Raw genomic sequence first — 23546 nt, 5'->3', positions numbered from 1 at the left:
CCCCAGTTTCTTGTCTTACTTTTGGTATATTAAGTAGTTAGTTAACCAATTTGGAAAAATTGAAAGCGGCATCAAATCAACTGGGCCAGAAAGTGCCAGAGGTTTGTTATTACTTCTATTAAAAAAATCTCAAGTCTTCCAGTACTTTCAGCTGCTGTATGTCCTGCAGGAAGTTGTGTATTTTTCGAATGTGGAGGGCAGGAGAGGTTTTCTATGGGGATTTACTGCTGCTCTGGACAGTTCCTGACATGGACAGAGGAGGCAGCAGAGAGCACTGTGTCAGACTGGAGAGAATACACCACTTCCTGCAGAACACACAAAACTTCAGATTTTTTTAATAGAAGTAAATTACAAATCTGTATAACTTTCTGGCACAAGTTGATTTGAAGGAAACATTTTTTAGTGTGAAAAAAACCTTAAATTATAGTTTGCAGACTGTCCTATTCATACACTTCACCGCCATAATGTGCACTTTCACTTTCCAACACCCCCGTATCCCTATTGTTGTAGCGCTGGCTGCTGAAAGCGAAAAAATAATAACAATGACTACATTTGGGAATTCCAATGTTCACCAGAGGTCACTTCAGCTCCATCCAGGTGGTTTACGTTGTCATTTCTTTATATTTCACTAGAGGGCGATGATTACCTTTGAATATTGCAGACGCCTGGTGTAGTTTCCCCACCAGGAATCCCCTCCTCCAGTCACTTATATAAAGGTTTGTCAGGGATGTATGCTGCACAGCTCCTACAAGACTAGCACAGAGAATACGCACAATACCAGAGCCCAGCTCCTCTACACATTGCAGCATTGGGATTTATTACAGACACATCAAATCTGGAATTTACAGAGTTCTTTACTAGATTTAGCTTTTCAGGAGGAGATATTAGGATTATTAGGAGATTATATAGAGACTGGAGCTCTACTTTTCTGCTAAGGTATCTTATACCAGGGGACGTCCAATATGGCCAAGATCAGCGCTCCCACCTGCACATTGCTGATCCTCTGCTCCCTGATCAGCTTCATGCACAGTAAGATTTTAGGTTTTTTAGATTTATTTTTAAATTGAATTTGAATATCTATCTATCTATCTATCTATCTATCTGTCTATCTACCTTTCTATCTATCATCTATCTATCTATCTTTCTATCTATCTCCTATCTATCTATCTATCTATCAATTATCTATCTATCTATCTATCTATCTATCTATCTATCTATCTGTCTATCTACCTTTCTATCTATCATCTATCTATCTATCTTTCTATCTATCTCCTATCTATCTATCTATCTATCTATCTATCTATCTATCTATCTATCTATCATCTATCTCCTATCTCCTATCATCTATCTATCTATCTATCTATCTATCTATCTATCTATCTATCTATACAATGTTCTTGCAATCTCTTAAAAAATCCATTGTGTATGGGGGCGATTATAATATTTCCTGCCAAATCTCAATATTCTCACCAAATTTAATCATACGTTAGTAAATATCTATAGGAATCCAGAAGCCTTCTGTGTATTATGAGGCTGCAGCTGACATTGTCTTCTCCTTCCTCAGCTTCTGCAACGGACATTACACTTTTATTACCGCAGACACATATCCTGGCTCAGATCGGGGAAGAACTTAAAATCATCTGCTTGGCAACAAAATGTAGTGACAATTATCCCGGCTTCACCTGGTCCAGCCCTGTGGACAATACATTAGGCGGCACTGTGGACACCGTGGAGAAAACGTCAACCCTAACCATGAAGGTCCACCCTGAGAATGAAGGATGGTATGGGTGTTCTGTGAAGTGCAATAACCAACCGAATGAGAGGAGGTTCCAGATCACTGTCTACTGTGAGTACCTTATGTCATTGGTGTCTGTGAGATGTGTGGCGGCAGATCCTTTATCCACCTATCCATCTCTGTATTCTTCTTGTTCTCCGGTTCATGGAGGAGAACAATAAGTAGGACAATAAGAAACCAAGATGGAGAGTGAAGCTTAACACACTTGGTTTAGGACAGGGATGGGGAACCTTCGGCCCTCCGGCTGTTGCAAAACTACAATTCCCATCATGCCTGGACAGCCGAAGCGTTAGCTTCAGCTGTCCAGGCATGATGGGAATTGTAGTTTTGCAACAGCCGGAGGGCCGAAGGTTCCCCACCCTGGTTTAGTAAGAGATGATGAAGCCATTGTTCTTCTCTCACGTTGACGGTTTTTATTCCACTTGCCATTTTTCAAATTTCAAATAGGCCGCCTGTAGCGTAACAGGGCGACGTCCTTCCACATGGCTCGTTGCGAAACTTCCCCTTTTTTTTTTTTTTTTTTTTACAACAGTCGTCTTTGTAATAACTGATGTAGTACACGACCCACCTGCAGCTTTCTATATGAGGCTTCATGCATGTGGTACATGGAGCCTGCGCCCTGGTGAAATCCCGGGCTGTGGTCTGTGCGGCTTGGTGTGTTACCTCAATGCCATCCCTGAGGTTAGAGAAAGCTTTGTAGATAAGTCTCAAAGAAAACAGAAAATACATTTATTGCATAAAAACTATGGACAGCAAACTGGGATTTGTCTTCATAGAAAAACACTGGGGTCTGCCCCCACCCAAAGGCGTAACTGCTGGACCCCAATACAGACTCCATAACAGGTCTATTATATTATACTGGTGTCTTCTTAGGGAGCAGAGGTGCCCTGGGGTGACCACTACCTCTGCGCCCCCTGCCTGCACCCCCATCTGCACCCTTAAAGGGGTTGTCCTACAAGATTCTCAGGATGGGGCATATCTACCCATCTGCTAGGACTCTCGCAGACTCAAGACCAGTGACCCCACTCTCCCCCCTGAAGTGGTGCTCGTGCGTGACTGCCGCTACATTCATTCTCTATGGGAGATGTCGGAATCTGCAGTTGCTTCCATAGAAAATGAATGTAGCGGCTGCGCACATGTGTGACCCCTGCTCTAATCTGAGAGGAGACTAAGGGGCGTACTCTCAGGAACGCAGGGGTCCCCACATGACCAGATAGTTGCACCATATCCTTGGCCATAACTTGGTTTCATGGGACAATCCCTTTAAAGGGTCACATATATAACACATATTATAGCCAATGGGAGTTGGGAAGATGTTGGGTGTAGGGGCTCTTCAAGTGGAGTAGTAACGAGAACAATATGTGACTCCATTATTACCATCTCTATCTCTCGTAGCTCCCATATTAGTGACCAGATTATCCATCTCGTTGCTAAAAAATAATCTGATAATTAGCTTTCTAATCTACTTTGGTGTTGAATTGTGTTATAGTGAAGCGCTATATGAGGGAGATTTATCATGTCTGGTGCAGACACACAGCAGTTACCACAGCGACCAATCAGATTCCAGCTTTCATTTTTCAAAGGCCTTTTCAAAAATGAAAGCTAGAATCTGATTGGTTGCTATGGTAACTGCTCCGCTGCTCCTCTACACGAGGCCTACATGAAGCACTATGATGTCGCCTGGCAATGTCAATTCACCAGCTTACCACCCTGCCAGGGCCGCCTTAGTCTATTTTAGTGGAAGTCCTGCCCTGATTGATTTCTTAGTCTATCTTATCTGTTTCTCCAAATATCCTTAATTGGGGATGGGGAACCTTCAGCCCTCCAGCTGTTGCCAAACTATCCCAGGCATGATGGGAATTGTAGTTTTGCACCAGCTGTAGGGCTGAAGGTTCCCCATCCCTGCCCTAGATAGACAGAAATTCGAACCATAACATGCAAACACCTGCAGACACCACTAGAGGCAGCGTACTGTATACTGTTACAGTGCTCCTAAGCGCCCCCCAGTGGCACATGTACATAGCTAGAATATTATGTTTTGAATCTACACCCATTCATTGGAGCTCTGTATCAGAAAAAAAGAGCTCATTTCCACCATAGGGATATAACAAGACATAACCCAGCCTGAAATTTTGCACTAAAAAACGATATAGTATAAAAAGTCCCTGAATTCTCTTAGAATATGAGTAGATGCTAGTACACACAGTGCAGTACAGTTACTGAGGTGTGATACTTGGTGAGTCTTATTACTAAGAATAGGACATTTGCACAAGCCTCCTGTTCGCCATAACTTTTAGTGAGCACCGGTGACTCTTCACACTCGATATACAATTTATTCAATTTATTTCTTGGTGAGGAATACAACACATCCATGGAGCCTTAAAGGGTTATTCATTCCCATCTTACTGCAGGATAAGGAACAGGGAGGTTGACCACTAGGACCCCCGCAATAATGAGAACAGGGATGTAAGAGTTAACAGGGTACACTGTTCACGCATGACCACTGCTTCATCTGTTTTCTATGGGCCTCCAATCACATTTATTAGGTATTTTAGCCACAGGGGGTGTGGCTTAAAGGGAAAGTGCATGGTTTATGACAGTGGTGAGGAACCTACAGCCCGCCAACTGTGGCCAATCTCCAATTCCCATGCTAGTTTTGCCATAGCTGAAGGGCCGCAGACTTCCCACTACTGGTTTAAGGGAAGGGAAACGTGGCCAAAAAATGTTGATAAAAGGTTTGCCTAAAGTAATACTGTATGATAGTTCAGTAGGCGAAGTGCAAAGTTATACTTATTAGTTGTCTACCTTAGGCCTTAGGCTGTATCCATGTTTTCCAGGGCTGCAAAATCTTCAGCCACCGGTATTCAAATGCCGAACGGTCAGACTAAAGTATGCTCACGCTGCCTTGTCTTTAATAGTGACCTGATTTCTCTTTTTCAGCGTTCCCCAGTGATCCCATCCTGCACATCTCTTCTCTCGTGGTTGGGCAGCCATCACGTGTCACCTGCGAGTTCCTCGACATCTATCCAGTGGAAATGCTGAGCGCTAAGATCCTGATAGATGAAAAGGTTTTGGTCAAGACGGACGACACAAGTGACATTTCTGGGTTACAAAACATCAGCCTGACACATGATCTAATTCTGATGGAGGAGATGGACCAGAGAGAGATAAAATGTGATGTCGTACTGGAAATACCAGACATTATGCCCATAGAAAAACATGCGGTTAGGAAGCTGGACCTGATGTGTGAGTTACCTTTAAATTACCCAACCTAACCCAGAGGTATCAAGCTGCGTTCTCCATTCCCATCATGTCAGGACAGCTAAAGCTTTGGCTGTCCAGGCATGGTGGGAATTGTGGTTTTGCAAACGTTGGAGGGCCGTGAGTTTGACAGCCCTGACCTCACCCATTGCCTGGTCCAGCTAAAGTGTTGACTGAATTTCCTTCTATTATCAGATCCTCCAGGAAAACCCAAAGTCAATGTTGAGCCATCCACAACCGTGAAGGTCGGTGAGGAGATACATCTATCGTGTTCGCCTGACAGTAAATCCCAAGCTGCCGTCCACTGGGTGAAGCGGATGGGAGAAGAAGAGATTGTATTGTCTTCCGATGAGCTATACACAGTTCCACATGCAGAAGCTGAAGATAGTGGGGTCTACATCTGTTATACCACAAACAGCGCAGGGAACTCATCTCTGCAGGTGCAGATCAGTGTGCAAGGTGAGAGACTACTTCTCCTAAAGTTCTCAGAACTTTTTTTTATTGTCCTAGGTTTTTGTTATTTTTACCTTTTATCCTTACATAATATTTTATAATGTAAGCATGTCTTATCCTCCCAATAACAAAAGGATGGGGCAAATGAATTGAAACATGGCTTCTCTAAAGCTTTGGTTGTCCAGACATGATGAACATTGTAGTTTTGCAACATCTGGAGGACTATGAGTTTGATACCCCTGGTTTCACCCATTGTTTCCTTCTATTGTCAGATACTCCAGGAGAACCCAAAGTCAATGTTGAGCCATCCACAACCGTGAAGGTCGGTGAGGAGATACATCTATCGTGTTCACCTGACAGTAAATCCCAAGCTGACGTCCATTGGGTGAAGCGGATGGGAGAGGAGGAGATTGTATTGTCTTCCGATGGGGTTTACATACTTTCACATGCAGAACCTGGAGATAGTGGGGTCTACATCTGTTATACCACAAACCGTGCAGGGAACGCATCTCTGCAGGTGCAGATCAGTGTGCAAGGTGAGAGACTACTTCAGAACTTTATATATCGTCCAGTTTTATTTGATACCGTATTCATCTAGGTTAGAATAAAAGCAATGTAAAAAAAAGTGGAGTAAATGGATTTTGGTCTTTATTAGGTCTACCAGAAAAACCCACATTGTCAGTGACGCCGGGAACAAGAGTGGAAGCCGGACACGCTGTTATCATTGAGTGCTCTGCAAGCCGCAATACGAGTGTTACCTTGTACAAGATGTCAGAGGATGGAGAAGTTATTAATGCATACATAGAGGGGAAAATCATCATAGAGGAAGCCGACCCTATAGACGCAGCTGTATACAAATGTACAGCGGAAAACCAGTATGGTGTCGCCGAAACGTCAGAAATCCTCACAGTGGAATGTAAGTGACCTTATTGCAGTATCCAGTTATAAGATAGATAGGAATAGATAGATAGATAGATAGATAGATAGATAGATAGATAGATAGATAGGAGATAGATAGGAGATAGATAGATAGATAGATAGATAGATAGATAGATAGATAGATAGATAGTGTAAAGAAACTCTGCGGCACACTGATAGTGTAAAAAACGTGCAATCCGTGGATTTATTCCATAAATATAACAGCAACAGCACAAGTGGTACACGACGTTTCGGCGTCTCCTACGCCATTTTCAAGTGCAAGTACAACAGCAAACTCACTCAGGTTAAATGCATCAAGATTAATTATTACAAAACAGTGATTGGTGCTACAGATTTCAGACGTTAAAGTGTTAACGGACGGTGACTCCGCCCCATCAAAAAGTCCATTGGTGAAGTGAAATGTCACTCAAATGTTTACGAGCCTCCAGGCAATTCCGTGTATCTTATATTCTTAAGTGTCCTCAAATATAATTCACACACTTCCAGTGTGAAAGTGCACAAAGTGATAAAAAGAAAAGGAAAAAAACTTGAATCAGCGTAATTGGAACACATAATATATGCATACAGATCTTCACAACAAGGCATCCCCACCGAACATAGTTTTAGCTCAAGACCGATGCTGATCTCCGAGGTTACGTATATGGAAGCAAACAGGTGCATAGTGCGTCATCCCATTAGATGACGAGAACACCCACTGGAGCCGCCGGCGATCCTCCTCCCTCCGGATGAGTGATCACCAACAGGAGCCCGACAGATCCACGGAATGCGGAACCGCCCCCATGGCCATCGGGATCCACCTCCCAGGGTTACCTCTCCAGGCACGACTGAATCGCAAGGAAGACGCTGCATCTGAACACGGAGCAAGGTACGTTCATGTTGTATGTTGTAATTCATGCATCGGCTTGTTGTATAATCTTTTGGTGGGGTTGCCTTTTGTGTCACAATCACGATATTTATATAAATCTGTAAAACAAATTTATGCCATTAATAAAAATATATATCCGTAAATATCCATGTATTCAAATATTATCTAGAATACGTGAGTAGTTGTTGTTCACACTAACACTTTTGTCTTACCAGACAGGAAACTCGGAATGCATTCTAGTCGTGAAAATACTACTTAAACATAAGGTTATTTACTTTATACTCCACATTAAGTCCCCCTGGGGCCAGGGACTGTAACTCATGGATCCAAAATAATTCTTTACGTAATAATAATAATTTTCTATTTCCACCTCTCTTAGGTACAGTGACTCGATCCAGGATCGAGTCACTGTACCTAAGAGAGGTGGAAATAGAAAATTATTATTATTACGTAAAGAATTATTTTGGATCCATGAGTTACAGTCCCTGGCCCCAGGGGGACTTAATGTGGAGTATAAAGTAAATAACCTTATGTTTAAGTAGTATTTTCACGACTAGAATGCATTCCGAGTTTCCTGTCTGGTAAGACAAAAGTGTTAGTGTGAACAACAACTACTCACGTATTCTAGATAATATTTGAATACATGGATATTTACGGATATATATTTTTATTAATGGCATAAATTTGTTTTACAGATTTATATAAATATCGTGATTGTGACACAAAAGGCAACCCCACCAAAAGATTATACAACAAGCCGATGCATGAATTACAACATACAACATGAACGTACCTTGCTCCGTGTTCAGATGCAGCGTCTTCCTTGCGATTCAGTCGTGCCTGGAGAGGTAACCCTGGGAGGTGGATCCCGATGGCCATGGGGGCGGTTCCGCATTCCGTGGATCTGTCGGGCTCCTGTTGGTGATCACTCATCCGGAGGGAGGAGGATCGCCGGCGGCTCCAGTGGGTGTTCTCGTCATCTAATGGGATGACGCACTATGCACCTGTTTGCTTCCATATACGTAACCTCGGAGATCAGCATCGGTCTTGAGCTAAAACTATGTTCGGTGGGGATGCCTTGTTGTGAAGATCTGTATGCATATATTATGTGTTCCAATTACGCTGATTCAAGTTTTTTTCCTTTTCTTTTTATCACTTTGTGCACTTTCACACTGGAAGTGTGTGAATTATATTTGAGGACACTTAAGAATATAAGATACACGGAATTGCCTGGAGGCTCGTAAACATTTGAGTGACATTTCACTTCACCAATGGACTTTTTGATGGGGCGGAGTCACCGTCCGTTAACACTTTAACGTCTGAAATCTGTAGCACCAATCACTGTTTTGTAATAATTAATCTTGATGCATTTAACCTGAGTGAGTTTGCTGTTGTACTTGCACTTGAAAATGGCGTAGGAGACGCCGAAACGTCGTGTACCACTTGTGCTGTTGCTGTTATATTTATGGAATAAATCCACGGATTGCACGTTTTTTACACTATCAGTGTGCCGCAGAGTTTCTTTACTCTATGTGAATTGCCCCTTGGTCTGGGACTCGTCTGCAGGCACCTAATACGAATCTTCGGGAGTGCTGCTTATTTTGTTACATAGATAGATAGATAGATAGGAGATAGATAGATAGGAGATAGATAGATAGATAGATAGATAGATAGATAGATAGATAGATAGATAGATAATTGATAGATACTTGATAGATGATAGATAATAGATAGATAATAAAGAGATAGAGATACTTTTCCATTGTGAAACCATTTATCTTCTCTTCACAGATGCTCCCCGAGAAACGTACCTATCATTTTCATCTACTGATGTGAAGGAAGGAGACACAGTAGATCTGACTTGTGTTTCTAAGGGAGTTCCTACACCCAGCATCTCCATCTATAAACTCTTAACCTCAGGGGAGAGCCTTCTCCTCTCCAATGGACCAGAAATTACATTATCCAACGTGACCAGTGGAATATACCAGTGCCAAGCTGAGAACACACTGGGGTCTGACAAAAACAAGCTGGAGCTAATGGTGCAAGGTGAGTAGTCCGACATCAACAGGCATTTTATGATAAAATGAATGTTTCCCATTGAACAAATAGTCTAAATCTTCCATCATGCTGTTATAGAGCAGGAGGAGCTGAGCAGACTGATATATTGTTTTACAGGAAAAAGATTTAGTAAAACTTGTAATATATTAATTTTAAACTCTGCTTATATAAGATGTAAGAGTCCAGTGGGTGGAGTCTCTCCACCCACTGGACTCCTAAGCTCAGAATAAAAAAAGGAAATTAAGTCAATGAAATACAAGTTAGGCTAAATATTTTTACAGAAAGCTATATATCAATCTGTTCAGCTTCTCTTGCTCTATGACATCATGCTACAACATTTTCATGCTGACAGGTTCCCTTTAATCATGTCACTGAAATGTATCATTAAAATGGTACATTTCAGAGACATGATAGTAATGCTTGTACCAGAACATTGAGTATTGAGATGTTTTCCGGTGATTTATGGCTACCTACCTGCCACCAGGCTGCCCACCTCTTAGCGCTCACTTTATTATATAGCTTTTAACTCCTAGTTTCTTTTTTTGAACAGTTCCTCCTAAGAATACAATGATAACTATCACACCTTCCCATACGATGAAAGAAGGACAGAGTGTCCATATCCGATGCACATCCGAATCTTCCCCTGCCCCCACACTGGCACTGAAGATGAAAACAGATCTGGGCACCACCATGGAGTTGGAAGCTGAACATGGGTATTACAGCATTTCACCTGCTACAGTAGATCATACAGGGACCTACATATGTGAATCATCAAACGTAATTGGGAAGCAGACTGTCGAGGCCACACTGACTGTACAAGGTGAGAGCCGCACATGTATCACACATTAATAAATGAGACATGTCAAAGGTTTTAATAAGTTGAGATCTGGAGAGATGTGTACCGTCTATGTGAGCGAGATGGCCCCTTTAGACTTACATTACGCGGCCATCTTATTCATGGTCATGGCATTATCTTCTACCGGCTCATTCTCCCGATTGATTAAAACTTTTCATACGTTTCTATGACATATCTAAAAAAAAATTCCGCTGACCATTTAAGTCCTGAACCCATAACTAGTACATTACAGCATTGTCTATTGCACTTAAGGTTTAGTGACCTTATTTCTTTTATTGTACTATTATTTTCTTCTTGAGACATATGTTCATTTCTCTAGCCAAGGTTTTCCTCTCTATTCACCATTATTTGTCTGTATTACTTAACAGCCCCACCCCGAAATACTCAGATATCCATAATTCCATCGTCCGTGGTAAGAAAAGGTGACGCTGTACAGATCCGATGCACTTCAGAGGCCTCTCCCGCTCCTGTGCTGGTCCTGAAGAGGATAATGGACGGTGGAATGGTCGATCTGGTGTCTGAAGATGCAGAATACAACATTACCAATGCTGGAGTAGAGGATATGGGAACATATATTTGTGAATCCACCAACGAGGCGGGCAGCGAGATAGCGGAAAGCACTCTAAATGTAGAAGGTGAGAACTGTGTATAAAAGTGGACGTAGAGCAAAAGTTCTTCATATACAGATGACTTTCCTCTTGACACTACTGTTCTAAGATGAAAGATGATCAACCTTGACATAGAACAATACTCTGGCAGGAGTTGTTTATGTTATTTGTGACCAGTCGGAATCGATCAGTGGTCAAATGCGGATTCCTGTTCCATTCATTGTCCAGGAGTGTTGCAGCCCCCATAGACAATAGATGGAGCTGCAGAGCAAATGCAAGACAATGGTGCTATTGCAACCGGAGACTTGGGGCTCCAATTCTCAAGCTTGATCACCATATAACTGGTAAAGGTCCCAATTCTTCTATGCTTCTCCTAAAACCCATTTACACGATGCTTATTTCTTAATGAGCCATGAACTTGTGCGGTATGACACCTTAGGGTATATGCAGTAATTCTCGCAGAAAACTCTGTGCGGAATCCGACTCTTGCTCCTTCGCGCTCCCACTTGAAGTTCCGCCCGTCACGTAGGCTCAATGGTATGCTCGAATGGATTCCGTCATCCGCCCAAAGAAATGACATGTCAAAATTTTGGGCAGACAGCTGAATCCACCCGACCATAGAAGTTCATGGAGTCTATGAAGCCAGCGGAAAGGGAGGTGGGAGCACACTGCGGATTCCGCATGGAGTTTTCCGCAAGACTCCGTGTGCATATATCCTTACTGTCAGTCCAGACAGTCTCAGAAGCTCAGGTTCATGCCCTATTAAAAACTAAGGGTGATCACCCGCTTGGGAGTCCGTGTCCTGATTAGTGTATGGAGTGCTAACAGTAACGTCACCGACGGGGTTGGAAGGGAATGCCTAGAAGGAAAAAATATGTATGAACCAGTGGAGCAACAGCTATAAGTGGATCCTTCTTTGTAGAGTTTTTATTTAATTTTTTTATTTTTTTAAATTTTTTTATTTTTATTTTATTTTTTTATTTTAATTTATAGAGTTTGTAAAGTCAAATAAATTTGGCCAGAAATCTAAAAAAAAAAGTCCATATTTTTATGTTTTGATCACAGTTCCTCCCATGAACACCTTCATAGACATCGTCCCGTCTCCAGTAGTAATAGAGGGCGACTCTGTACAGATCAGATGCTCCTCAGAAGGTTCCCCTGATCCTAGACTTGTCCTGAAGATGAGAACAGAAGACGGATTCATCCCCCTGGAATCAAGTGACGGAACGTACAATATCACTAATGTAGGGATAGAGAATTCCGGAACGTACGTCTGCGAATCCCACAACGTGGTGGGACAGGAACTTGCTGTGATCGAGTTGACCATTCAAAGTGAGTGTTCCTAATCTTCTTACATATTATAATCCATTGTTGTTGGTAGAAGGAACGATGTAATCCCATACGGCAAACCATACAGCCGTGGGATCTAATCCAATCTTCCATCTAAATAACCTCATACATTTTCTTCCAGTTCCACCACGAAACACCACAGTGGTTGTGACTCCATCACAGAACATCAAAGAAGGTGATACAGTCACTATCACTTGTGAGACCCACAGCATCCCATCTCCAACCATCATTCTCCAGAAAGTGTGTGCCAAGAATAACACGGTGCTACAGAGCCACAATGGCACCTTTACACTGCACAATGTCACCCGCAACGACACTGGGACATACACCCTCAAAATTATTAACAGTGCTGGAAATGAAACAGAGGTCATCAGTATCATTGTGGCAGGTGAGACGCAATTACTGTAGGTTGTATAAGAGCTTACGTGGACAATGCGGATGGGACGAAACTAAACTGATGTTCTCTTTACCTTTCCATTACATATAGCGATACAACCCACACACAGGAAACCATAACCTACCCTCTAGGAACAGAGAGATAGAGAACATCTGTGTGACTTGTCAATTTCAGACAGAAACATTGAGAAGATTTACATATTTTTGAGTCATTCTAGAACACAGCTGCTGATATTGTTTTATAGTTGGCAGAAAGACTTCTATTAAAAGGTTTTTCTTTCAAATCAAGTTATATAGATTTGTAATTTACTTCTATTTAAAAAATCTCTAATCTTCCAGTACTTAGCAGCTGCTTTATGTCCTGCAGGAAGTGGTGTATTCTGTCAAGTCTGACACAGTGCTCTCTGTTGCCACCTCTGTCCATGTCAGGAACTGTCCAGAGTAGTAGCAAATCCCCATAGGAAACATCTCCTGCTCTGCACAGTTCCTGACATGGACAGAGTTGGCAACAGAGAGCACTGTGTTAGATTGGAAAGAATACACAACTTCCTGCAGGACATACAGCAGCTGGTAAGTACTGGAAGACTTGCGTTAACTTTCTGACACCAGTTGATTTGAAATAATTTTTTTTTCATACCCATTTATCACTTAACAACACTAACAAAGTGAATTTAACTACATTAACCGGGTTAGCAGCCTGAATGTACTGGAAACTAAGGGCTGTAGACCCTGGAGGACTACACAAACATTCACAAGAATACAGGAGACTTTCTATTATCATCAGCATTTATGGCGTATGCTCGTATTTTATTGTGGGTTTAGGATTTATTTAGTAAAAGAGTGTTTTTCAGTCTCAAGAAGTTATCCGCTATAGACAGGATGGGGTACATGGGGGGTCCAATTGCTGAGACTCCATGGATGCCAAGAATGGAATGAATGGAGCGCACCATGCATGCACGGCCGGCTCACCATTCATTCTCTATAGGGCTTCTGAGCATTGCCAATGTCAGCACTCAGCAACTCCCATAGAGGATGAATGGATCACTGGCCATGCCTTCACAGCAGACTAGATTCATTGCAAGGGACATTCCTCCTCCATTCTTGTCATTGGAATAGAGTTGCTATATTTCGCAATCAATGCACCCATATGGGGCTATGGGGTGTGAGCATCCACAGATCCAGTGGCTACTAGAGTCACTATGGATGCCATAGTATTACTGGAAACTGGCACATGGTTCAACGGAGCCGACGCTATGGACTTTCCCATAGTCGACCCAACACACCCTGTCCACCTAGGTCCTCTGGGTTTATAGCTATTAAGTGATTGGGATAACATTATATTAGTTCCTTACTTGTTATAATGACTTTGGTGTGATGTGCTGGATATTCTATTCTCTCCCAACACAATGTGCTGGTGGGGGTATTGGTTACTTATCAAAACTATTGGATCTCAAAACTATTTCATATATGAGATGTTCAGCAGATGTCGGGAGAATTGCTACATGCCTGATTATTTGTTCTCAAGGCAGATTAGTCGCCAGCAGATGTGTCTGGCAGCGGCTCATACCCTTCTCCTACTGAGAACCAGTGGCGTAGCTACCATAGAGGCAGGGTAGGCAGTTGCTATGGGGCCCATGCTGGAGGGAGGCCCGGGGGAGAAGGTAAGAGCATGTGTCTTTCTGCTTAACCCCTTATGTACTGCAGTGTGTAAGTGACCCAATGTTTACTTATATGCTGCAACACAAGAAAAGGGTTAACAAGAAGAAGACAGAGATCTCTGCTTCACTGCACTGATAACCTCTGCTCTCTCAGGAAAGAGGTCAGGGGTTATCAGTGCACCAGCAGTAAAGTATATATGTGCTTTGTTTTGTGCGTAGGCGAGGGGGGCCCCTAAAATTTTTCACCTGCATGTGTTGGGATGACTGCTATATCTATAGTGCTTGCAAAACATTGAAATGTCCCTGAATATGTAACTAAGGGTGAAAATCAGGTTGGGTTGCGGTTTGGAATGGCAGTTTCCAATATTAAACCAAAAAAAAAAAAAAAAAAATCTTTCAAATTAACTGGTGCCAGAAAATACCAGATTTGTAATTTACTTCATTAAAAAAAAAAAAAATCTCAAGTTCTCCAGTACTTATGAGCTGCTGTATGTCCTACAGGAAGTGGTGGATTCTTTCCAGCCTGGAGAGCAGGAGAGGTTTTCTTTAGAGATTTGCTACTGCTCTGAACAGTTCCTGACATGGACAGAGGTGGCAGCAGAGAGCACTGTGTCAGACTGGAGAGAACACACCACTTCCTGCAGGACATACAGCAGCTGATAAGTACTGGAAGACTGGAGATTTTTTTTTAATAGAAGTAAATTACAAATCTCTGGCACCAGATGATTTGAAAAATTATTATTTTTTTTACTGAACTAGCCCTTTAAGTAATGGACATTTTTCAACACAACTGCAACATAACAATATATGTAAAACACGAACTGGAGAGAGTGGAACCGCTGCACATCCCATCTATGGCTGATACTAATGCCGCTAGGCCTATATTAAAAATCAACACCAGAGTGTCTGTATATGAATTGATCAAGCCATATTGCCCCGTGTACCACCGCGCAGGTCCTCTGGTCCACATGGCTCCCTACGCTAACTCCACACCGTGTCGGCCAGCGACCGCCAACCCCGCAAAGCGTGCACGTGCAGGGAAGGGAGGCCATGGAACGGCCCTGCAACCCCAATGTCACAGGACCAGACCCAAAAAGCCCCACCAGAACCCGGCCAGCACCACCGGCGGGGAAGGCTGCCCCCAAACGACACAAGTATGGATATGGTATTACACTTACCATTGCTGCTCTCACAGAATGGGGAAGACATAGGGTCCAGACATGTGAGCACAAGCATATCCTGCTAATTTTGGTCATGTGGGTCTTATAAAGGAGTGCTAGCTGTTCAGAGAGGGAGAACTGTGAAACACGAACTGGAGAGAATGGAACCGCTGCACATCCCATCTATGGCTGATACTAATGCCGCTAGGCCTATATTAAAAATCAACACCAGAGTGTCTGTATATGAATTGATCAAGCCATATTGCCCCGTGTACCACCGCACAGGTCCTCTGGTCCACACGGGTCCCTACGCTAACTCCACACCGTGTCGCAGGGCCGTCCCATGGCCCCCGTTCCCTGGCTGTGCACGCCTGCGGGGTTGGTGGCCACTGACTGGCACGGTGTGGACTTAGTGTAGGGACCCATGTGTATCAGATACCGGCACGAGGTACATGGGGCAGTATGGCTTGATCAATTCATACACAAAATTCTGATGTGTTTTTTATTTAGCCTAGCGGCACTAGTATCAGCCATAGGTGTGAGGTGCAGCACTCTGTTTCTTCCCTGAACCGTATTTTGTTTCTCTCTTTTCTCCGTGTTTTGCACTCCTCCTGGTGAGACCCACATGGCCGCAATTAGCAGGAGACACCTGAGTGCACATGGTTTTAATCCCTCCTTGTTTTTTCCCATTCTGTTTGCTGCAGCTATGGTGAGTGTAATACCTTATCCAGACTTGTGCTGCTTGGGGGCGACCTTCTCCGCCGGCGGTGCTGGCCGGGTTCTGGTGTGGTGTTTTTGGGTCTGGTCCTGTGGCATGGGGGTCGCAGGGCCGTCCCATGGCCCCTGTTCCCTGGCTGTGCACGCCTGCGGGGTTGGTGGCCACTGACTGGCACGGTGTGGACTTACTGTAGGGACCCATGTGTATCAGATACCTGCACGAGGTACATGGGGCAGTATGGCTTGATCAATTCATACACAAAATTCTGATGTGTTTTTTATTTAGCCTAGCGGCACTAGTATCAGCCATAGGTGTGAGGTGCAGCACTCTGTTTCTTCCCTGAACCGCATAACAATATATGTATTTCGCCCTTACAGACTCATTGTCTCAACTTTTTGTTTTTGTCTATGATTTTTTTTATAGCTATAATGAGGAGTTAAGGTCAATATCTACTCTGGCTCAGTGTCTGGGCAGCTGCTCCTAGTCTCATAATACAATGTATAGAACTAGTGAACTTGACCTTATACTCCGTCTATAGAAGCAGCATCTGTTCTGTCCTATAAATGTAATCCATCACTTTGCTCCCCGGCGGTCTCTTTACCATCCCCCTCTTCTTTGTCTTCCTCACAGAAAAACAACAAGATCCCGAGAAGAGTCCAAGATTCAACCCCACGTCCATCTTTATCTTCGGGTCTGTGGCCTTTGTTTCCGCAGGCGCCATTGCGTCCATCATTTATCATCTCAAGAAATCAAAGCTACAGGGATCATACAGTCTTGTTAAAGCTTTGAGGAGCAAAGTGTGACTTTACACCAGGTGAACTTGATGGACACATCCATGTGATGCTACGGGATGGTACACATAGTATTGGGCGGACATTGGGCGGCACTTGTGGTGGCACCGCTGAGAGTCCTTCCGATGGATCTATAATAAGCTTGTGCTGTCAGAAGCTTTGCCTTGTGGTCCTTGCAGAGAACCTTGGAGAAAATCCATCCAAACCCGGTTCTGTATATGGAGAATACGGAAGGAAACAAGGGAGAACAAAGATCTCAGTGTTCACGTGTGTGAAGGATCACCATTTGCACTTAGACTTTTGCGTTTTGTACAGTGTGTGTGTGTGTGTGTGTGTGTGGTGGTGACCGTATAAATGTATAGAAGCTGCTCATATTTAAATGTCATGTCGCCTCGGCACGTTCTGTCCCCGTTCCCTTGTGTTTGTCTTATATGTGTTGGAGATGGGAAACGTGACATGAATGTTAATGTGGCCTTTCTCGGTAGGCAGAGCTGAGCTCTACTCATCCTTTGTTGGTTATTGAAATAGAGTGAGAAGGCGAGGAGCAAACTCAGAACCAAAAGAGTGTGAATACTGGTATAATGGAGACAAAGAACACAATAGAGTCTCTTATGGGTGCGGAGGTCGTGTGTAATAGTCACAGAATCCCGACAGAAACTGCACATTGCTGTCAACTCATTAAAATTTCTTCCTATTTAGATCAGTTGTTATCCATGCTGATTGTGAACCCAGACTTGAACCGGCCATTCACATTAGGTTATTGTACCCGATGACCCAACCATCTCATGTGTATGGGGACATCCCAGTGCTCCCCTGACACATAGCGTAAAAGGAGAGACAGATTGGGCATGTGGGTTTCAACATGCGCAATTTCTCTATTTTTAGAAGAAATAGTCTTCTCTGAATAAGTGACTGGCAACAGCCTATTCCCCTCTACATATATGCATACTCAGCAATGATGACCATGCATGCCTATGGAGAGGATGTTGGGAAAGATAGCTAATGTGTGTGGCCGATTTATTTTTGGGATACTGCATACTACCCCTCTTTGTGGTTCTTCACGTTTATTTGATAAAAAGCGAAAGTACCAAAAAACAATAATACCAAATGCACAGGCAATTTTTAGTTATTAAAGAAGGTATGTGTGCAGCAGTAGAAGAAGACTGGTCGCATCCTACATCCAGGCATATTGTTTAACGCGCATATGACTGAATGTGAATTTGTCCATGTTCACATCCGTGTCAAAGGCTCAATCCCAGATTCTGTTCAGAAGCCGCAAACAGAGGCGGCTGGTCCGCCACACGCCAGACATCAAGAAAACACAATGGATCCCGTTGATTATAATGAGATTTATTGGGTTTCTGTATCATATAAAAAGTGCTGGTATCATCTCATACAGGTTGCGATATAAAAACTACATACTGTAAAACTAAGCTTATGCTTCTTATTATAAAATCTGTTCCATTCATCTGGATTTGGCAGGTTGCTGGTGTAAAGCATAAGGATTTCTGTAAGCCCCATTCAGATGAACTGGATGGCAGCAGAACCTTTCTGCCCGCTTCTGGACCAGTTCTTCTCTTCCTCCTCCCCCGCTGAATAGTCATGGTAGCAGATCTACTGTGGTGAAATGGTTAAACAGGAATATTTGACATAGGATGTCTCCGGTTTCTAACTAAATGGAAAAGATAAATGTGGTTTGTAGTGAATGTTTTTTTATATATATTTCTGTAAATCCTGTAAATCCATTTTATTCACATGATTATTATATATTTTTAAGAAATATTCTTAAATTAAAGATTTATTGCTTTTAGAAAGTCTGGTCTTGGTTTATTTCCTGTTCAGGAAACTCTTGGGGAATATATATATATATATATATATATATATATATATATATATATATATACACAGTATATATATGTGTTATACTTTCGTGCTATCAAATATTCCATCTACATTATATTCACATGTCCATATGTTAAAAATACATACATACATATGCAGCCATAGGTCACTCACACCACATATGTCAAAACACATTAGACAAACGTCCACCAGACCTGTTGAGTTTGACAGTACTGACCACCCATCTAGTGTATACAGAATGAGGGGGTGGGGTCCTAACTCTTTCTCAACAGCAGATGTTGAGGGAAAGAAGTATTGCTCAACTATACTGCAACATGCTGGACACTTTTGTTTTCAAAGTAGATAAGTCACCACCATAGGTGTATAGGAAGGCAGTCCAGAGAAAAAGCTGTATGTAGAGTATGTGCACGAGGAAGACAGGTGGAGTCATAGCTTAAAGGGGAACTCCAGAGGAAAACATTTTCTTTAAACAACTTGTTAACTTTTAATTTTAATAACATCAAGTATTCCAGTACTTATCAGCTGCTGTATGTCCTACAGAAAGTGGTGTATTCTTTCCAGTCTGACACAGTGCTCTCTGCTGCCACCTCTGTCAATGTCAGGAACTGTCCAAAGCAGCACTAAATCCCTATAGAAAACCTCTCCTGCTCTGGACAGTTGCTGACATGGACAGAGGTGGCAGCAGAGAGCACGGTGTCAGACTGGAAAGAATACATTACTTCCTGCATATACTAATCCACTTATTTTTCATAGTATTATTTGGAAATTGGTATGAGGCCATATTGACATTAACATATCTTCATCCATATTGTTAAATTGTCTATAATACACACCTAATGGGACCTACGAAGCTTTTCATCTGGCGTATATATATATATATATATATATATATATATATACACACTCACCAGCCACTTTATTAGGTACACCTGTCCAACTGCACGTTACCACTTAATTTCTAATCAGCCAATCACATGGCGGCAACTCAGTGCATTTAGGCATGTAGACATGGTCAAGACAATCTCCTGCAGTTCAAACCGAGCATCAGTATGGGGAAGAAAGGTGATTTGAGGCCTTTGAACGTGGCATGGTTGCTGGTGCCAGAAGGGCTGGTCTGAGTATTTCAGAAACTGCTGATCTACTGGGATTTTCACGCACAACCATCTCTAGGGTTTACAGAGAATGGTCCGAAAAAGAAAAAACATCCAGTGAGCGGCAGTTCTGTGGGCAGAAATGCCTTGTTGATGCCAGAGGTCAGAGGAGAATGGGCAGACTGGTTCGAGCTGATAGAAAGGCAACAGTGACTCAAATAGCCAACCGTTACAACCAAGGTAGGCAGAAGAGCATCTCTGAACGCACAGTACGTCCAACTTTGAGGCAGATGGGCTACAGCAGCAGAAGACCACACCGGGTGCCACTCCTTTCAGCTAAGAACAGGAAACTGAGGCTACAATTTGCACAAGCTCATCGAAATTGGACAGTAGAAGATCGGAAAAACGTTGCCTGGTCTGATGAGTCTCGATTTCTGCTGCGACATTCGGATGGTAGGGTCAGAATTTGGCGTCAACAACATGAAAGCATGGATCCATCCTGCCTTGTATCAACGGTTCAGGCTGGTGGTGGTGGTGTCATGGTGTGGGGAATATTTTCTTGGCACTCTTTGGGCCCCTTGGTACCAATTGAGCATCATTGCAATGTCACAGCCTACCTGAGTATTGTTGCTGACCATGTCCATCCCTTTATGACCACAATGTACCCACATTTGATGGCTACTTTCAGCAGGATAATGCGCCATGTCATAAAGCTAGAATCATCTCAGACTGGTTTCTTGAACATGACAATGAGTTCACTGTACTCCAATGGCCTCCACAGTCACCAGATCTCAATCCAATAGAGCATCTTTGGGATGTGGTGGAACGGGAGATTCGCATCATGGATGTGCAGCCGACAAATCTGCGGCAACTGTGTGATGTCATCATGTCACTATGGACCAAAATCTCTGAGGAAGCTTCCAGCACCTTGTTGTATCTATGCCACGAAGAATTGAGGCAGTTCTGAAGGCAAAAGGGGGTCCAACCCGTTACTATCATGGTGTACTGAATAAAATGGCCGGTGAGTGTATATATATATATATGCACCATGCTTAGCTGTTTTGTGGTATTACACCCATTGTGAAGGTTTTATTCCCCTCATGTATCATCTATGTTATCATCCCTTTAAGTCCAGATTTTTTAATTTAAACCTGTAAATGTGAGTTGATGAGTGATCCACAAAATAGCTTAACGTGCTTGGATCTTGAGACCCCCAGCTGCCTGTACTCCCACAGTGGTATAATACATAACCATAAATCCATGCCCTGTACATACAGTTCTTAAAGCCCGTCTCCCCCGTTCCTCTATGTTTATCTAGAAGCATTGGAAAAATGGATTTTCAGCTAGGCCAGTGATCCCGTAAGATCTCATCCACTCCTCTGCACATTCTCAAGCACAACGGCAATAGAAAGAAAACAATATCAATCCTTCTACCAACTCGTTTCCTTGTTATATCATAGAGACCATTGTGCTCCATGGGAATATCCATCATCTGTCGGCTGTCATGTTGTTAGGCTATAATATATTCGGTAATGAAAGCTTCCTGATAAGGCTATCCCCTATAAACCCAAAAGCAGTCATGACCAGGCACGGAGGGTGCTGCTACGTTAAGGCATCCCTAGGCATGGTCGTGGGAAAGGGATAAGCAAGATGGTTGATGTAGAAGTGGATGACCAAGCAATCCCCAGGTCATCTTTGAGGGTTGGCAATAATGTTGAGTGAACTCCATCAACGTGTCCGGGTTCGGCAACTTGGAATTCTCAGCATTTAACTCCCTCCGTCTAGAGAAGGTGGAGGCAGCCCATGGACTGGCTGGAAAACATGGATATAACCTATTGTCTATGGCTGTTGCCAGGTTTTCCAGGACTCTCTAGGGTGGCATCCAACTCCTTCAGATGCCGAGAGTTAAATGCCGAGTGTTCGGATTCAGAGAAGTTGCCAAACCCAGACACTTCCACGGCGTTCACTCAATAGTAGTGGGCGAATGTATGGACGGTAAAGACCAAGATATGGAAGAGATGCTGCAGGAAGAAATTATTGTCAGAGAACTGTAACAGCCAGAGGTCAGGGCCGGCAACATACAAGAAGACAAGGTCAAATATAGGGAGCTGGTCAACGTCAAACAGAGCAGGAATAAACGTTTCTTAACAGAGTCTGGAGCCTACTTTATAGCTTAGGTAAGAAGAGATGCGGGGAAGGTGCCCCAAGCCGTGGGACACTTGGGCAATGGGTCTACTAGAAGACAATGCACATGTGAGATGAAGAGCCGAGCAGTGGCCGGGAGCAGGACGTTGGGCACCACCACTGGTGGACTCACAAGGCATCTACTGTACATAGTCTAATTGGTTATATACTTTGCTAGGAGATGACCATGGTAGTACAACAATACAACAATGCACAGCCATCAATGCAGTAAGCAATATATGTGTATAAGCCATGGCTTATGAGGCTTATAGTCTGGTGCTATTGATGGACAAGGGGATTCATATCAGGTGGCTAAATGCTACAGTCAATATGTTGTCTGAGCCAAGAATTCAGAATGACTTGCAAATATGTTATTAAAAAAAACTATTTTGCAATGTTAGACATTGATAACCAAAAAACCATAAAAAGCAGCACAGTCTCCTATCTGTATACACAATATGCTGTTTGTACTGTAGGCGTGTCAGAGACCAGGGAAGGCTATATATCTATCGCCTGTCACATGTAGTACAGAGCACCTCACTAGTATAATAGGATCAGTAAATACATTTTGGAAGACTCTGTTGCATATATTTAACTGAGGCACTTAAAGGAGAACTCAGGTGAAATTCAAAATCCAGGGCAGGGAAAGCAAATGGACATAATAAAAAAGCAATACTTACCCGTCCAGGTCCTCTGCCGTGCAGTGTCACCACTCGCTGTCCCCGTTGGCCTCCCTAGCCCTGCGATGTCATGATCCGACTCAGAAATACCCACTCAGCCAGTCAGTGACTGGGGCAGGATATCTCTGTAGTCACTGACTAGTTGAGCTGGTGGTTTCTGCAAACGACACAGGAAGCCAGGAGGAAACTGGAGACCAGAGGCTGATAATGAGCTGGTGACACAGTGCTGAGAGGAACCAGAGACAGGTAAGTATAGCTTCTTTATTATGTAGATAACAGAGGTACACACAACGGCCGCTGCTCACAACTCTGAGCCCCTCCCTCTTTAAAGGTCACTAAGCATGCCCAGGTGCCTTTTTCATTGATCTTAATGGGGCAGGTCCGGTCTATTGTGCCTGTGCTGCTTGGGGCTTGCTGTAAAGCATATCTGTAAATGATGTTCAAATAGCTCAAATGGCTGCCCCTATAATAATGTTCAGAAAATTAAATAAGAATTTCTTTTTAAAAAGAAGTAATTTACAAATCAATGTAACTTTGTGAAACCAGTTGATTTGAAAGAAAGGAGGAGTGCCCCTTTAATTTTGTCATAGGTGCCAATGTACACCATGACCACTGGGTCCTCACCTGCCTCCCACTCATCTAATAAGCCAATATGAAATATGTCAATTCAAGTCCAGTGGGCATTACTCCTCACTGATTGGCTAAATGGGATGGCCATATACAGCCGCAACAAAAAAATAAACTGACCCCTACTAGGTAGATACTTAACACTAACAATAAAAAAAAAGCCAACACACTCAAGACATAAATTTACATGGGT

General features: G+C 43.0%; 1 protein-coding gene across 1 annotated transcript; it reads left to right on the top strand.

Moving 5' to 3' along the window:
• Positions 1-752: 752 nt before the first annotated feature.
• Positions 753-18683, top strand: VCAM1 (vascular cell adhesion molecule 1). The gene is made up of 12 exons (XM_069967546.1): positions 753-1029; positions 1565-1846; positions 4736-5041; positions 5252-5515; positions 5782-6045; positions 6165-6425; positions 9105-9359; positions 9922-10191; positions 10596-10862; positions 11901-12167; positions 12307-12573; positions 16748-18683. The coding sequence occupies exons 1-12, from the start codon at positions 963-965 to the stop codon at positions 16918-16920; spliced, it is 2943 nt and encodes a 980-aa protein (XP_069823647.1). The 5' UTR covers positions 753-962; the 3' UTR covers positions 16921-18683.
• Positions 18684-23546: the final 4863 nt, after the last annotated feature.

This window comes from Dendropsophus ebraccatus, chromosome 4 (genome assembly GCF_027789765.1).
Source record: "Dendropsophus ebraccatus isolate aDenEbr1 chromosome 4, aDenEbr1.pat, whole genome shotgun sequence".
Lineage (NCBI taxonomy): Eukaryota > Metazoa > Chordata > Amphibia > Anura > Hylidae > Dendropsophus > Dendropsophus ebraccatus.
The sequence above is the reverse complement of the archived record's forward strand: the minus strand, read 5'-3'. Positions and strand labels throughout refer to the sequence as shown.

What these genes read in the sequence shown, in the direction of transcription:
- VCAM1 (XM_069967546.1), top strand. Translation starts at nt 963, where the DNA reads ATGGCCAAGATCAGCGCTCCCACCTGCACATTGCTGATCCTCTGCTCC. An exon ending in GGTGCAGATCAGTGTGCAAG is followed by an intron (nt 6,046 to 6,164) that starts GTGAGAGACTAC and finishes GGTCTTTATTAG; the next exon opens with GTCTACCAGAAAAACCCACA. An exon ending in CATCAGTATCATTGTGGCAG is followed by an intron (nt 12,574 to 16,747) that starts GTGAGACGCAAT and finishes TCTTCCTCACAG; the next exon opens with AAAAACAACAAGATCCCGAG.